Source organism: Prionailurus bengalensis, chromosome D4 (assembly GCF_016509475.1).
Source record: "Prionailurus bengalensis isolate Pbe53 chromosome D4, Fcat_Pben_1.1_paternal_pri, whole genome shotgun sequence".
Lineage (NCBI taxonomy): Eukaryota > Metazoa > Chordata > Mammalia > Carnivora > Felidae > Prionailurus > Prionailurus bengalensis.
Genome location: NC_057359.1, coordinates 74,470,453 through 74,486,287, shown reverse-complemented (window position 1 = coordinate 74,486,287; position 15,835 = coordinate 74,470,453). Strand labels below are relative to the sequence as shown.

General features: G+C 55.3%; 1 protein-coding gene across 4 annotated transcripts in view; it reads right to left on the bottom strand.

Annotated features, from left to right (window-relative positions):
* The window catches only part of COL27A1 (collagen type XXVII alpha 1 chain), a 140,573-nt gene that overhangs the window by 7,298 nt on the left and 117,440 nt on the right, over positions 1 to 15,835 (bottom strand). For 3 of the 4 annotated variants that reach the window (XM_043566323.1, XM_043566326.1, XM_043566325.1), the window contains 17 exons: positions 13,170 to 13,226; positions 12,926 to 12,979; positions 12,322 to 12,375; positions 12,006 to 12,059; positions 11,300 to 11,353; positions 10,876 to 10,983; positions 10,307 to 10,414; positions 9,328 to 9,435; positions 5,555 to 5,608; positions 5,082 to 5,144; positions 4,641 to 4,694; positions 4,463 to 4,498; positions 4,325 to 4,342; positions 4,058 to 4,093; positions 3,743 to 3,769; positions 1,325 to 1,390; positions 808 to 976 (listed from right to left, as the gene is read on the bottom strand). In XM_043566323.1, coding sequence (XP_043422258.1) covers positions 808 to 976; positions 1,325 to 1,390; positions 3,743 to 3,769; positions 4,058 to 4,093; positions 4,325 to 4,342; positions 4,463 to 4,498; positions 4,641 to 4,694; positions 5,082 to 5,144; positions 5,555 to 5,608; positions 9,328 to 9,435; positions 10,307 to 10,414; positions 10,876 to 10,983; positions 11,300 to 11,353; positions 12,006 to 12,059; positions 12,322 to 12,375; positions 12,926 to 12,979; positions 13,170 to 13,226 — 1,120 coding nt within the window. The remainder of the gene's footprint in view (positions 1 to 807; positions 977 to 1,324; positions 1,391 to 3,742; positions 3,770 to 4,057; positions 4,094 to 4,324; positions 4,343 to 4,462; positions 4,499 to 4,640; positions 4,695 to 5,081; positions 5,145 to 5,554; positions 5,609 to 9,327; positions 9,436 to 10,306; positions 10,415 to 10,875; positions 10,984 to 11,299; positions 11,354 to 12,005; positions 12,060 to 12,321; positions 12,376 to 12,925; positions 12,980 to 13,169; positions 13,227 to 15,835) is intronic. The other variant, XM_043566324.1, reaches the window with a different exon arrangement.

Below are 15,835 nucleotides of genomic sequence, written 5' to 3'. Positions count from 1 at the left end.
GACGTCGGGAAAGGGAGCAGAAAAGGATCCCATGAGCCCTTGAGATGGGAACAAGGCCTCTGGGCAGAGCTCACAGCTGGCAGGGGCCCTGGAGGGGCCACAAGGCTGAGCCCTTGCCTCTGGTGCTCCTGTGAAGCGTCCACTTTACAGAGGGGACAGCTGAGGTTGAGAGAGGCGGAATCACTCGCCCAAGGGATTTAGGGATCATCTGGGTGAAGGGGCTCTTCCCCCAAGGCTTGCAGGGGGGAGGGGCGGGAATCAGGCCTCCACCCCACCGGCTAGACACCTCTGCCGGCCCCCGGTTTCCCCACAGGCCTTCCAAGGGAGCCGAAGTCCCCACAGCTGAAAGAGCAGGACAACCGGCCACTAATCTACCTTGTTGTCAGTGGAGAGAAGCGGTGTGGACGGGAAGCGGGGGGGATCCTGGCTCTCAGAGAATCCATGACAGCCCCCCCCCTCCCCAGTCCCCTGCCCTGTCCTCGCCCTTGGAGGCTTGTCCCGACAAGTCTCTTATCTCCTTGCACTGCAACGGTTGTCCCCAGCTTGCAGAATTGTGGGCTCTGAAAGGGTGCGAGCATTCCCCCACACCCGGGAAGCACAAGGCCTGCCTTGTGGGGCCCAGTGACTGTTTGTTGAGCGGATAAACGACCACCCCAGGTGCCTGTCTCCCCGAGGACAGAATCTTGGTCCCAGTGAGCCAAGACTCCAATGCCCCATCTCCCCCAGCCCCTCCTGGAACTCCCCTGCCCGGCCTGCTCCACCCCGAGGGGTGGAAGCCTTGTCTTCAGACCCCACAGGCCCTCGTACCGTCCACCATCTTCTGCTCACAGTCCATGAGGTCTCGGCAGACCCGGGCAGGGTTCTCTTTGGTGCCCAGGGGCGTCTTAATGCTCTGGATGAGGTTGCTGAGGTAGTGTAAGGTTTTAAAGATCTCCCCTCCCTGGTCCAGCACCAGCCGGTCTGGATGGCTGTAGCCCTGTCACGAGGAGAGAAGGTGGTCACCGGCTCCTTGAGGTCCCGGCCCGGCCCAAGGCCTAAGCCTCTGCAGCCGCGAGTTCTTGTACTTGGGAGATGATGCGGCTCCCCCCACTTAACAGGTAGGGAAACTGGGGGCCAGGGATGGCATGGGGGCTGCCCCAGAGTCTGGAAGCGTAAGGGAGTGGAGGGCCAGCATCGACTCCCCCAGCCACCAGCTTCAGCTCAGGGAACAAATAAGCTGTGGGATGCTCGGTGCAGGCCACATGGAGGCTGTTGACCACACACGAGCCATTCCTTCTGTCTCCCCCAGGAGGGGATCTCTTGCAGGCAGGGGGCCCAGAGGTACCTCCGCTTTCAGTGCGCCATTTGTGTCCATCCACGTCTGGAAAGCTGCTCCAAGGTCATCTTGCTGCTGTGCAAAGAGGAGACGGGGTGTGCATCCTGTCCCCGCTCCTGGCCCCAAGACCTCCCCAGACTCACCAAGAGGGAGACCCAGGGTCTGAGCACGAGCTCTCCCAGCCACCTTCCCGGGTGGTATCACGGCCAAGTCGCCTGCCTTCTGTGGAACTCTCTGTCTTTCCTCCACTTGCAAACGGAGTCAGAGCTGACCCTTCCACTCCCTTTCTCCAGGCCTTCCCTAGCTCTCCATCACCCTCAGGATTAAGTACAAACTCCTGCACATGGTTACAAGACCTGGGCTGAGTGTTGTGGTCTCTGGCCCAGCCTCTCTTCTCTTGGTCACACAAACTCTGTGCACCAGACGCACTCTTGTGTTCCCAAATCGCTAAGCACCATGCTCTATCTAGCCACGGGGCTTTTGCGCATGATGTTCCCATCACCTGGATCATTCTTCTTACCCTCCAATGCTCCATCTGGCTATCTTCTAATCCAGTGGTTCTCAACTAGGGGCAGTGTTGCCCCCTGGGGGACATTTGGCTATATCTAGAGACATTCTTGGCTGTCACAACTGGAGGAGGGGTTGCTTCTGGCATCTAGTGGGTAGAGGCCAGGCACGCTGCTAAACACCCTAAAATCACTCGTAGCAAAGAATCATTTGTTGGTAAAGGCTGCAGTTGAGTAGCCCTGCCCTAGACTCATCCTACATGTCAGCTTCCTTGGGAAATCCTTCATCGGGCTCCCGCCCCCAGGCAGGGTGCGGTTCCTTTCTCTGTGTGTCGGCAGTGCCTGTGTTTCTCCTCTGGCTTGCACTGTAGCTGCCAACCACACACCTGTGCCTCCAACCCTAGCATTGGACTTTCCAGAAGCACAGCAGCGGTCTTGCCGTGAGAACAGTGACAGGGAGAGCAGGACCGAGAGCAAAGCCCGAGAAGTCCAGAGCCCGGACTCTACAAGTATTTCTCAAGTTCACATCTCAGCCTTGCTGCTTGCTAACTGCATGATCTGGGCAGGTTGCTTACCATCTCTCTACATCAGGACCCTGAGAATGGGCATGATTATAAAACTCTCAGAACCTTGAGAGGAAATCAGTGAGCTAATCCATGAAAAGCACATCTAACGGTGTCTGCCTATCACAAACACTCAATATATCAGCTCTTATGCAAAAAAAAATTCAAATTGCTTGAATTTTCCATTTTTAGAGGGAAAGGGTTCCCCCCTCCCCACCCCCACCCCCCCAGATCTCTTCACTTTCCCCTAGCTGTCTGGCTTCCTTAGAGAAGAGAAGGGCTGGGGTCGGTGCAGAGCGAGAGGTCAGAGCCATCAGTTTATTTTGGTGGATGACGCTGGGGGGACGGACAGTGAGATGCTGAGAGATGAGAAGAGCAGAGCTCCGAGGGGCCTAGGGGCACGAGGGCTCCTGTTCCGTTCAGCCCTCCCCCTCAGCCATTCCCAGGGACGTTGTCAGGGCCTGACTGTCACAGTCAGCCAGCACAGTGGTAACACGGGGAGGGACTCCTCGGAGGCCTTGGATCAACACCAATGGCCAATGATTTCATCAATCACGCTTATGTAACGAAGCCTCCCTAAAACCCCAAAGGGATGGCACACAGAGACCTTGACTTCTGGGGAGAGTGGCCACCCAGAGAGGGCATGCGAGTCTGAGCCTCTGTCTCATGCCTTGCCCTGTGCCTGTCTTCTATCTGGCTATTCCCGAGAGATTTCCTTTTATAATAAACCGGTCATCTAGTAAGTGAAACGTTTCTCTGCTCTGTGAGCTGCTGTAGCAAATTAACTGACCCCAATGAGGGGCATGGGGACCTCCGCTTTATAGCCAGTTGGTAGAAGTGCAGGTGACAACCAGGCATCTGAGGTGGGCAGGATGGTGGTTGGGTCCCGTAGGACCGAGAACCAGTTTGGTCTAATGCTTTCTCCCGAGACACAGTGTCAGAATGGAGTTGAACTGTAGGGTACTCGGCTGGTGTCCCAGAATTGCTCTTGGGTATGGGAAACGGCCACCCTGGGTCAAGCTTGAATTGATATCAGAACCTGTTTAGATTCTTGGCAGTCAGCTGATCTGTACTGAGCACACTAACAGGATCAGGACCAGGGGCCCGGCCGCTGGAGTGTCCCCCTGGGTTCCCAGTCAGGGGCACATCCTGGCTAAAACATCAACTCCCCACCCTCTGGCCTCTTTCTGCTGCTTTAGGGTCCAGGGTCCAGTGTGGGGGGTCAAAACCACGTGGGCATCCCCGGGCCTAGCTTAGGGTTCTAGCCATTGTGACCAGAACGAGGTCAGCTGCCAATCATCCCCCCACCCTCCCAGGCCTTACCCCAAGGAGGCCAAAGAGAACATTTTCCAACTTACAAAGTGGATAGGGCTCCCTGGAGGACCCTGAAAAGGAAGAGCCTCAGTCAGTATTTGGTGGGGTCTGGGTGCTGGAGTCCGCAGGGGCTGTCAGGGAGCCTGGAGGGGCCACCCGGGCACAGGGGACACGCAGAGCTGGTCTCTGCTCTTCTGGAGGCAGAGTTTGTGCTCCACAGTCTCCTGGAAGTCTGTGGAAACTTGTGAGCCCTGCAGGGTCAGGGCCAAGACAAGCACCTGCCAGCAAAGCCTTGGGCCTCATTCAAAGGAGCTCTGCCACCTGTCCTGGAGTTCAAGGGCACCGAGCATGATACCTACCGGTGGGCCAGGCCGGCCTCTGGGACCAGGAGGACCCTGGAGGGAAAGAAGAACAGTGAGGACTGGGTCAAAGGCCCTCCATCTTCCCCACCCCAGGCCTCCTCAAGTGGACCTGAGACCCAGGACAGTCGTACCTCCAGCACAGACGGGTACGGATGGGATGACTGAGGTCCAAAGGGAAAGAAGGTGCCTGAGGACTTCAGTGGTCATCACCACCCCCCACACCCCATCCCCATCCCACCAGCCCTCATACCCCAGCCCACTCACCCTCGGACCTTGCAGTCCCTGGAGGAGGACAGAAGCAGAGAGAGACAGTTAGGGGATAGGGCTGAGCTGTACCCCTGCCCTTGACCCCCACCCCACCCCTACCCACTGGAGTGCTGCCCCCTGCAGCCATCGACTCACCAAGTCCCCTCGGCTGCCTTTGTCGCCCTTTGGACCCTGCAATAAATCATGGCCCAGTAAGAGAGGACTCAGAGGGGAAGTTGTATTTCCAAGATGGGGAAACTGAGGCTCAGACTGGCCCTGGGTCACAGAGACAAGCTTGCCTCAGCAGTCTTTCTGGTCAGCCCCCTACACGTACCGGGCGTCCTGAAGGTCCCAGGATTCCGAGGGGGCCAATGATGCCTTCCTTTCCCTAAAGGAGAGAGAAAGGCTTGTGTATTCTCCTCCTAGGGCCTGGGGAACTGAGTCACAGGGACAGGAGAGTGGACGGCAGCCTGAGTGTCCCATTGGGATGGAAGGGAGACTTCCTCAAACAGGGGCCAGACCACGCACCTCCGGGGCCCCTCCTGTGTGCCTTGGGGTGGGCTACGAAGAGTGGGGGGAGGGGAGCAGGTAAAAGGGGGAGGTGGCAGCCCAGCTGGGCAGGAAGGGCACAGGCAAGGGGATAGAAGGCTGCGGGCAGAGGGGGCTCGAGTCTGAAGGAGCAGGAGGAATAAGGCCTGTATCCACCCAGCGGATGGCTGGCCAGCCTTTGGCCTGGGCGACTGTCGCCACTAGGACAGACAAGGAGAGGACTCACCATCAAGCCGGGGGACCCCCGAGGGCCCTGGATGCCTTTCAAGCCGATGTCTCCAGGAGGGCCCTGTGGGAGGCAGAAGAAGGGCTGTCTGTGTCTGGGTGGCTTGACAATTACTAAGCAGGTAGCAGTATGCTGGCTCTGTGCTTATATAGTGTAAGCCTCTGTTCTTAACCATTTCAACGACCCTCTATGGTTATCACACCCATTTTATAGATGGCAAAACTGAGAATTGGAGATCCAAAGTAACTTGCCTAAGGCACAGAGCAGATAAACTGGGGAGCTGGGCTTAGAACCCAGGTCTGCTGGAATGTGAGTTCTGGGGAACGAGGGTATCCGTGCTCGATTCTCGCTCTTTTCCGGCCCACCACTGTACGTGCTTATGAAAAACTTGTTACAAAAGTAAATGGATAAATGGACAGACTAGGTAGATGGATGGGACCCCAACAGGAACGATATGGAGTAGGAATCTGTACCTTGGGTCCAAAGAGGCCGGCCATTCCTGGGAAGCCCATCTCGCCAGAGTCGCCCTGTGCGGGAAGCAGAATGAGATGGGGTGAGTGGGGCCAGGACAAGGATGCCCAGCCAACCACCCAGGACCTCTGGGCCTGCCTTCTCCCAGGGACATCAGCGGCTCCACCTTGGTGAGGGTGAAGAGCTCACACACTGGACACTGTATGCCCTCTGTCGGGTGAGAATGCGCTAGAACGCTTAGGTTATCCCGTCCTAGGTCTTCAAGGAAGAAGATGATAGGACCCACAGGCTCTTCCCCATCCATCCCAAAGGCTCTACCAAGGACTGCGTCCCTCAGAATAACCATTAGCTGTGGGCCTGCAATGTGCCAGGTGCTTTGCATTCCTGCATCGGCCCAGGGGGGGCACAGTGTGCCCTGTTCACAGATGAGAAAACCGAGGCTCAGAGAGAGCAGGAACTTGTTCATATTCACCCAGATGCCATTGTGGGGAGCGACGGGGTGTGAGCGATTCTGGAGCCCGGGATTATACCGTAGGTGCGTGCTTAACTTTTAAAGAAAGCGCCCAGCTGTATTCCAAAGTGGTTGCACCATTTTACATTCCTGTTAGCGGAGTAGGAGAGTTCCAGGTGCCCCACACCCTTGCCCACACTTGGTGTGCTCAGCCTTTGAAAATTGTTACCATTCCAACAGGTGCGCAATGGCACCTCATTGTGGTTTTAATGAGCATTTGCCTGAAGACTAGCGGTGCTGATCTTTTTATGTGCTTATCTGCCATCCGTCCGTCTTCTCTGAAGCGTCTAAGCCTTTTGCCTCATTTCTTTATTGGGCTACTCCTTTTCTTATTAATGAGCTTTGAGAGCTCTTTACATATCTTAGATACTAACCCTTTACTAGATATATGATTTGTACTTCCTCTTAGTCTGTGGCTTGTCTTTTTTATTCTCTTACCTTTGAAGAGCAAAAGCCTTCCATATTGATAAAGCCCACTTTATCAATTTTTTTTAATGGGTCATGATTTTGCTGCCATATCTAAGAAATCTTTGTATAACCCATGGTCTCAAAGATTTTCTTCTACCCTTTCTTCTAAAAGTTGTACAGTTTTAGGTGTATGATCGATGTGGAGTTAATTTCTGTACAGGGTATAAGGTATCCAATTGTCCCGGTACCATTTGCTGAAAAAGACTGCTCTGTATCCACTGAATCGTTTTTGCAACTTTGTCAACAACCAGTTATCCGGACACGTGTGTGACTACACGTGTGGATTCTCTATGCCGTTCCTTTGATCTGTTATTAGTATGTTTATGGCAATACCACACTTTCTTGATTACTGTAGCTTGGAATCAAATACTACAAGTCCTCCAACTCGCCCATTTCTTCAAGTTGCTTTGTTTCTTCCAGATCCTTCACATTTCCAAGCGAATGTTAGACTCAGTTTCTTATTTTCCACAAGGAAGCCTTGATGGGATTTCGATTGGGATTGCGTTGAATCCAGATACCAACTGGAGGAAAACTGACATCTTAACGATGTTGCGCCTTTGACCAGCGAACACAGTAAGTTCCTCCATTTAGTTAGGTCTTCCTCAATTTATTTCAGAAATGCTTTGCAGTTTTTCAGCCCACGTGTCTTGTACACCTCTTGTCACATGTGTCTCTAAGTATTTCCTATTTCTTCTGTTATTATAAACAGTATTGCTTTTCAGATTTCAAGTTCTGATCATGGCTAGTGCATAGAGGTTCAGTTCATTTTTTTTAACAGTTTATTTATTTTTGAGAGACAGAACCTGAGTGGGGGAGGGGCAGAAAGAAACAGAGACACTGAATCCGAAGCAAGCTCCAGGCTCTCAGCTGTCAGAACAGAGCCTGATGCAGGGCTTGAACTCACGGACCATGAGATCATGACCTGAGCCGAAGTCGGACGCTTAACCCACTGAGCCACCCAGGCGCCCCGAGATTTAGTTCATGTGCACATATTGAGCTGGCATCCAGCCATCTTGCTATACTCACTTGTCCTAGTAGCTTTCCTGTAGATTCCACTGGATTTTTTTTTATTTTTAATTTTTTTTAATGTTTATTCACTTTTGAGAGAGAGAGAGAGCAAGCACAAGCAGGGGAGGGGCAGAGAGAGAGAGGGAGCGGGACTCAGAACCCTAAGCAGGCTCCAAGCTCTGAGCTATCAGCACAGAGCCCAAGGCGGGGCTCGAACTCATAAACCATAAGATCATGACCTGAGCCGAAGTCAGATGCCTAACTGACTGCGCCACCCAGGTGCCCCTCCACCAGATTTTCTATATAGATAATCATTTTATCTACAAATAAAAAGATCACCTCTTCCTTTTTGACATGAATGCTTTTTATGTATTTTTTTATTCCTTATGGCATCGGCTAGAGCTGCCAGTACAATATTGAATGGAAGTAGTGAGAATAGGGGTGCCCGGGTGGCTCAGCTGGGTAAGCGTCTGACTCTTGATCTCAGCTCAGGTCATGATCTTACGATTTGTGAGTTCGAGCCCTGCATCGGGCTCTGCGCTGACAGTGTGGAGCCTGCTTGGGATTCTGTCTCCTTCTCTCTCTGCCCCTCCCCAGCACACACACGCCCATGTTCTCCCTCTCTCTCTCTCTCTCTCTCAAAATAAATAAATAAAATAAACTTCGAAGTAGTGAGAACAAATATCTTTGACTCTTTTCTGCTTCTTGGGGAAAAAAATCAGTCAATCATTCTTTTTTTTTTAATTTTTTAATGTTTGTTTATTTTTGAGAGACAGAGACAGAGTGTGAGCAGGGAAGGAGCAGAGAGAGAGGGAGACACAGAATCCGAAGCAGGCTCCAGTCCCTGACCTGTCAGCACAGAGCCCGATGCGGGGCTCGAAACCACGAGCCACGAGATCATGACCTGGGCCGAGGTCGGACGCTCAACTGACTGAGCCACCCAGGCGCCCCTCATTTGGTGTTGATGTACTACCCTTTTTATATATTCTTAGATTGGTATTTCTAAAATTGTATTGAAAACTTTTGTATTCCTATTTATGAGATATATTGGTCTGTAATTTTCTTGCAATGTCTCTGTCCGGCTTTGACATCAGGGTAATGTCAGTTTCATAGACTATGTTGGGAATTAGTGCCCCCCCCCCCCTTCAATTTTCTGGAAAAGTTTATGAAGAATCAGTAGTACTTCTTCCATAAACTTTTACTAGAATTCTTTACTGTAGTCATCTGAGCCCAGAGTTTTCCTTGTGAGATGCTTTTCAAATCACAGAATGAGCTTCTTAGATAGATACAAGGCTACTTCAGGTTCAGGTGGCGATCCACATCTCCTCATTCTGAAGGGACCACTGAGATCTCATTTCTTTTTTAAAAAAAAAATTTTTTTTAATGTTTATTTTTATTTTTGAGAGAGACAGAGACAGAATGTGAGTGGGTTAGGGGCAGAGAGAGAGGGAGGCACAGAATCCAAAGCAGGCTCCAGGCTCTGAGCTGTCAGCACAGAGCCCGACGCGGGGCTCAAAATCACGAGCTGTGAGATCATGACCTGAGCCGAAGTCAGATGCTCAACCAACTGAGCCACCCAGGTGCCCCTCAGATCTCATTTCTGAGCCTCCTCCCTCCTGCCACCCTGCTCAGGGGAGGCAGACGAGTATCTGGTGCCCAGAGAGGCTGTTGCTCTACCCTTGTCACAGAGCAGGAGGGAGGCTTCTGGGCCTGTGCGTGCATGTGTGAACGTGAGTATTTGTGTGCATGTGTGTGTGAGAACATCTGTATTCCCGGGGGCTCACTCACCGGCTGGCCTTTGGATCCAGGCTCCCCCTGGTTCCCAGGAAGCCCGGTTCCACCTGCTGTCCCTCGTTTGCCAGACGGGCCCAGCTGCCCAGGCAATCCACTTTCACCCTTAAAAAAAAAAAAAACCCAAAATATCAAAATGACCAAAGGGGGACATGGTTCTAGGGGAGGGGCAGGGAGATCCAAGAGAGTGATTCCACAGGGTCAGCCGACATCTCAGGATTCTTGGGCTCAGATACAGGCCTGGTGGGGGCTCAGAATTTCAGCCTCCTTGAGAGGACAGCCTCTTTTCCTTACTGTGGCATTCAAGCTCCAACTTCCCCTCCACTCCCCACCCTGCCTCTCCTCGACACTGTTTCCTCCCAGCAGACCACGAAGTTCCCAGCTCCGCACCCCTGCTCCAGCTGTTCCTCCCCTTCTAGCCTCATTTAAACCCTCCCTGGGCCAAGGCCACCTCTCCCTCTGCCTGCTGTTCCCGCAGAGGGTTCCAACCTCTCCCCAACTAAACCTCGAGCTTGGGGAGGGCAGGAGGAGCCATGTCTGACTCATCCATCTCAGTCTCCCCTTCTGTGTCTAGTCCTGGGCTCAGACCGACTCAGGACTGCCTCCCCACCGCTCAGGGAAGCTTTCTAAAAAGAAGCCTGTTAGAAGGGGGTCCTGGCTGGGAGCACTACCTTGCCTTTGTTCCACAAAGGCCCACAAGAGGGCGCCCAAGGACAGTTTAGTAACCAGTTTGCCTGTTTTATTAAGGCCTGGAGGGTGCCTTCTATAATTATTAGCTACCTGGAAACACTTTCCTGTAAGTCAGGTTCAAGCCTGGGGCAGGGACCCCTGAGAAATGTCAGCGACATGAACTCCATTTTCACATGGGCCATGGAACATGGGTGCCCATAATGACACTGCTTAGTGTCATTATGGTTAGTACCAACAAGGCTGAAAGGGTGCCAGGGGTGGGTAAGTGTATTAACAAGAGTCTGACCTTGAATCCTGGGGGCCCCTGTGCTCCAGGCAAGCCGGCCACACCTGGGTTTCCTCTCTTCCCTGCAGGGCCCATGGGGCCAGGGTCCCCATCATCTCCCTGCTCCCCCTGTAAAGAAAGATGGCAAAAGAGGATCTCTTGTGTTTCAGGAAATAGGCAGCCAAGGAGGCAGAATGACTCCAAAGTCCCGGTGAATTCTGGGTGGACCTGGAAGGGGGAGGTCAGACTCCACGGGGGAGGTCATCCCGCCTGTGTGTGTGAGGACAGCTGAACCAGTGAAACACCAGGAGCTGCGCATTTGCAGGTAGGGAGGAGGAGGGACCTTAAAGGCAGAAGTTCCCTGAACTGGATGGGGCAGGACCTTCTAGGTGCAAACATGGACAGTCAGAAGGCCACATTCCCAGGTCCCAAGGATTGAGGCCATTGCCCATGGAGGAAACTTCTGGATATGTTGGTTCTGCCCCATGCAAGTTTCCAAACCTGCTTCTCCTGGCCCATGGCCTATGGGAGAACCCCACCCCCCCCAGCCCCCAACACACATAAGACACCATCTGTTAACCCCTGCTCACCTGCTGTCCTGCTTGACCATCCCGGCCAGGAAACCCATCTGGTCCAGCCATCCCCTCGGGGCCCTGTCTCCCCACCACGCCCCGAGGCCCTGGCAGCCCCTGCAGGCCCTGGAGGTATAAAAGAAGCTGGTGATGGGGTGCCTGGGTGGCTCAGTTGGTTGAATGTCTGACTTCAGCTCAGGTCATGATCTCGTGGATTGTGGGTTCAGGCCCCGCATCGGGCTCTGTGCTGACAGCTCAGAGCCTGGGGCCTGCTTTGGATTCTGTGGCTCCCTCTCTCTCTTCGCCCCTCCCCTGCTCATGCACTTTCTCTCTCTCTCTCTCTCTCAAAAATAAATAAACATTAAAAAAAAAAGCTGGGGAGGGCTTCTGGGGAGGTCTGAGAGGCAGGCGGGAGAGAACCGGCCGTGCATGGGTCACTCACCTGAATCCCCCTTCGTCCAGGTGCCCCTGCCTTGCCTTGCTTTCCCTTTGGTCCCTGAAAAATCAAGGGGCACATGATGGAAGCTGCCTGGAAGAGGACAGACCCCTAGGAGTTCTGGGACAGGTGCTGAGAGGATTATGGGGCCCCTGTGTGGCCCGTCCCTCTACCTCTTGGGCAGCATCTGAATCTGCACATGGGCCCAAGAGCCCCGGCCTGGAAGCCCAGGGGCAGGCTGGCCTTGGAAACTGCCAGTGCTGTCACTGCCCCTGCTCTGGGCCCTGGGCCCCCTCTGATTCCCCTTGCTACAGAGGCTCTAGGTACGGCAATTTCCTAGTGGGAACCTGAGCCCGGGAGCTCCTTTGATCCTCAGAGTGTGGCTATATCCCTGTGGCCTGGGACAGTGGTGGGGGGTGGGGGGGCAGGGGAGGTTGAGGGCATTCAGACAGCACCGGCCCAACAACCTCAGTGCCTCAGTGGAGGCAGATGTAAGAAGGGCTCTGGGTACAAGACAGGAAAGTCCCTCTCCTGGAGGCCCCGCATACTGGGCTGGTAATCCCTCCACCCCCACCCCTCAGGCCCTTTGAAGCAAAGAGATCTTGACCTGAAGCACCCTGCAGGGCACCAACCAGCCCAGCCTCCCATGTGCTCTGTGCCTGGGCCAGTGTCTGCCCCTCCCAGCCTCCCTTGTGGACGTCAGCCCTCTCACCTCTTCCCCTTTCGATCCTTTGGGTCCTGGACGTCCCCGGGGTCCCGGATGCCCCTGCAAACCAAGGTGAGATGATGCAAAGCAGCCCCAAGATTCCCCCCTGGGGAGGGCAGTAGCCAGTGTCCGCCTGGAGGGGGAGGGGTGGGAGGGGCTTGGGGGTGCCCCAAGCATCAGGGCAGGAGAAACCAGAGGGCACTGCCCCAGGCTATCCCACAGGGAGGATCCCTCTGTGCTTTAAAGGGGCCATTACTTCCCCCACTGCTGTCCACCCACCTCCGGGGCGGGGGCCGGGTGGGGGACAGGAAGCACCACTCACTGGTAGGCCCTGCTGGCCTGGGTCTCCACGGAGGCCTTGCACACCCTCCTGCCCCTGGAAGCCAAGGAGAGACCAGTGAGGGGGCCCATCCTGGCAGGGCTGGGGGCCGGGGCAACTTCCGGCCTGGAGGAGCCCCCGAGCGCTTACTCTTCCTATAGCCATGTGTCATCGTCCCCTCTCTGGGCTCGCTAATCTGCAAAGCCGTGGAATAATGACCCTGCCCGCTAATCTGCAAAGCCATGGAATAATGACCCTGCCCGTGAGAGGAGGAGCCTGGTGGGGGGCCGGGTGCTCCCCCAGTGGCTTGTCTCCTGCTTCTGTTGGGAGAGCTGTTCCCGGCCATGGATGGGGAGACTGAGGCCCGGCGAGGAAAGGGGTCTCTGTCTCCCATCTCATCCTCTCCCTCCGACGGTCCCCCTGTCAGCATGAATTCTGGCCTGAGCCCTCTTTCAGGGGGTCTGTGCTTCAAGCTGGGCACTGATGGTGGGAGGGAGGGCTTGTCTCTTGGTGAAGGCTGTTCTCCCGCCAGGCGCCTGTGAGGGCTGAGGAATGTCCCTGCAGAACATGCTGGATGCCACCAGCGGGTAGGAGTTCTGATACTTACAGGGTATCCAGGGTCCCCTGGCTCCCCGCGGTCTCCTCGATCGCCTACGGGGCCCTGAATGACAAGGACAACAAAATATGGGCCACCAGGTGCAGGCGATGCAGACCTGGATCTGGGTCTCACTGGCCACCGGCTCTCAAACTGGCAGCAGCCTCACCCCTGCCAACCTCCCCTCCCCCTCCCCACAGCAAGAAGCTAGGGCTCCACCTGAGTGGGGGTCCAGGGGACCGGAAGGGGGACTTACCCGATCTCCAGGTGGCCCAGGGGGCCCCTCGGCCTTGCCATCCTCGCCCTGCTCCCCCTGTGGACACAACGGGCTTTAAGACACACTTCCCGCTCCTGGTGAATTTGGGGAGTTCTAGATACTCGACACAGCGTGGAAAGGGCCTTCGTCAGAGATGAAGTCCAGCCTACTTAAGGTTACAGATGGGGAGACTGAGGCCAGAGAGGGAAAGGCAGACCTGGGCGTGCAACCAGGATCGTGGAACACAGCATAGTGCTCTTTACTGTCTGCCCCGCTGGGCACCCCGAGCAGGAGCCCTCAGGCTGTAAGACCCAGGTAGCTCGGAGCAGAGACCTGGGTCATGCCCAGCTTTGCACAGGACCAGCTGCTCAGACCCTCAACAGGTCCCTTCCCATCTCGGAGTTCTTCGTCTCAGCTGGGGAATGGGGGCGAGGTAGGGTGAAGGGACAATGGTGATACCGAGGAGTTCCAGGAAATGACACGAGAAGGCCCCGTGTGGTGCTCCTCAGGGAGTGACAATAGTTCCAACAGCTGGCAGCCAAGGGCACTGCCACCGGCCAGACACAGACACTGGCTGCATACTTCCAACAACCCTATGCAGCAGGTGATATACTATTCTTCCCATTTTACAGCTGAGGACACTGAAGCACAGAGAGGCGGTGTGGGCTGCTCCACTGTTCAGCCCCGAATAAGAATCCCTTTCTCCGGCCTTTGCAGGAATGAAGTGGCCAGAAAACCCCAGAGCAGGCCGGGGGCTGCCCCACGTTGCACTCGCCCGTGGGCCAATTTGGAGGTCTTGTCCATCAGACAGATTCCTATCTGCAGACAGCACAGGGAAGCCTTGCAGTGCTGCTCTGAGGACCCCGTGAGGGAAGCTCAGGACTGCCCACACAGTAGGGCCTCAGATGGCCAGGAAACTGGGTGTTGCTGACAATAACAGCAGGGGCGATGTGTGGCATGGATTCAGTCGGATTGGAGAGATTGGGTTTCGAGGCCGTGGGGCCCTGGCAGGCCGCCCTGGGCCCTGGTCCACCCCCAAGACAGGAGGCTGGATGCCATGTGCTGGCTACAGGGAAGGTGTAAGCAGAACAGCGAGCGGCAGAACCTCGGGGCTCAGAATGTTCCAGCCCCAGACAACCGGTGCCACTCCCGTGGGGGTGCGTGCTGGGCAGGAGGCTCCAGCCAGGGCACCCCGGGCCCTCTCGATGTTGGCCGGGACTGAAGGGGAAGCCTGGGAGGCAGGAGAAGGAGCTGCCCCTGCAGCTGGAGCCTGTCCCCGGCCCAAATCAGTCCTGAGGGCTGGCAGCTGCAGTCCTTTGGCCCAGGGCCTCTGTGGCTCCTGTGGGCAGAGACTGAAGGCGGGAGGGACTTGGCCCAAGGCTTAGAACCAGCTGTACCCAAGGGGGTGGCCCAGGGAGTGGGGATTCCCTCTCTTCCCTGACCTCTCTCTGTGGCTTTTTGTCCCTAGTCTCAGTCCCACCGTGGAGGGAAGCAGCCGGACTGGGGCGCAGGGTCTACCTAGCGCATTCTGTGTGCCCGACACTTTGTGAAGTGCTTCATAGATTCCATTCAGCACTCCTACACTGCTGTGACTACAGGCCCATTTTATAGAGGGGGAGCCTGAGGCCCAGGGAAAGAAGGGTCCTAGTCAAAGCCACACAGAAATCAAGGAGTGGTCTGACCCCAAAGCCAACTGTCCCGATCTCCTCTGCTCCCCACCTGCCCCCCGCCCTGCCTTACATTGTGGCTCTAGTTCGGGGATGCGTTTTTAGCACCAGGAAGCTGGTGAAGCCCCCGTCTCCTTGTTCCCAGAGTCTCATCCCTAATCCCTCCAGACACCACCTCTGTAGACACATGCCCCACAGGGAATTCAAGAGTTGAACGACATATCAGCTCATCTAAGTGCCTGCTTCCGAAAGCCAGGGATGCACAGCCTGGCATCAGACAGTCTGCGTCCTAGTCCTGCCACCTTTCCACCGGTCCTGACCTAGTCCTTGAGCATCGTGAAGACTCAGTTTCTCCATCTGTCACGTGGGACACTGACAGCTCCAGGTGGGGGTCGTGGCGGGGACCGTGGAGACATCCTGGGCAAGAGCTTTGCACACGGCCGTTGTGTTTTGGGGTCTCCCTTGTGAACCTGTTCCCACTCCTCCCAGCACCCTCCAGCTTGTGCGTGGCTCTTCACTCTAGTGCCTATTTTTACTCCTGAGCCCTTTAGGGCATCATTCTGCAGCCCCTAGCTCAGGGCCGAGAACACACCACATAATCATTTGAAATCCCTAAGTCCCTGTTAGATAGCCAAATGAACGAGAGAACTCATACAATACCTTATACATAAGAAAGTGCCTCTGGCTGCCATCTATGTGATGTCCTGCTTCGCCTTGCATTCCCAAGCTACCCACCCGCTTAACCGATGAGGCCGTCAAGGTTCAGGGAACCCTGGGGCCCCACCCAAGGCCCCGGCAGGCTCAGGGCGGATTGAGGGTTAGGATCCCATTCTCGGCAGCCACAGGAACTGGGTCTGGGGCTGAAGGTGGCTCAGAGGGAGCCTCTTGTTTCAGGGTCCGTCTCAACCCCTCCTGTGCCAGCCGTGGCAGACCGTGAGGGCCGAGGAGGGACACTTCCTGCGGCTTCCTGTGGCATGTTGGAGCCCACTGATTGCAGAT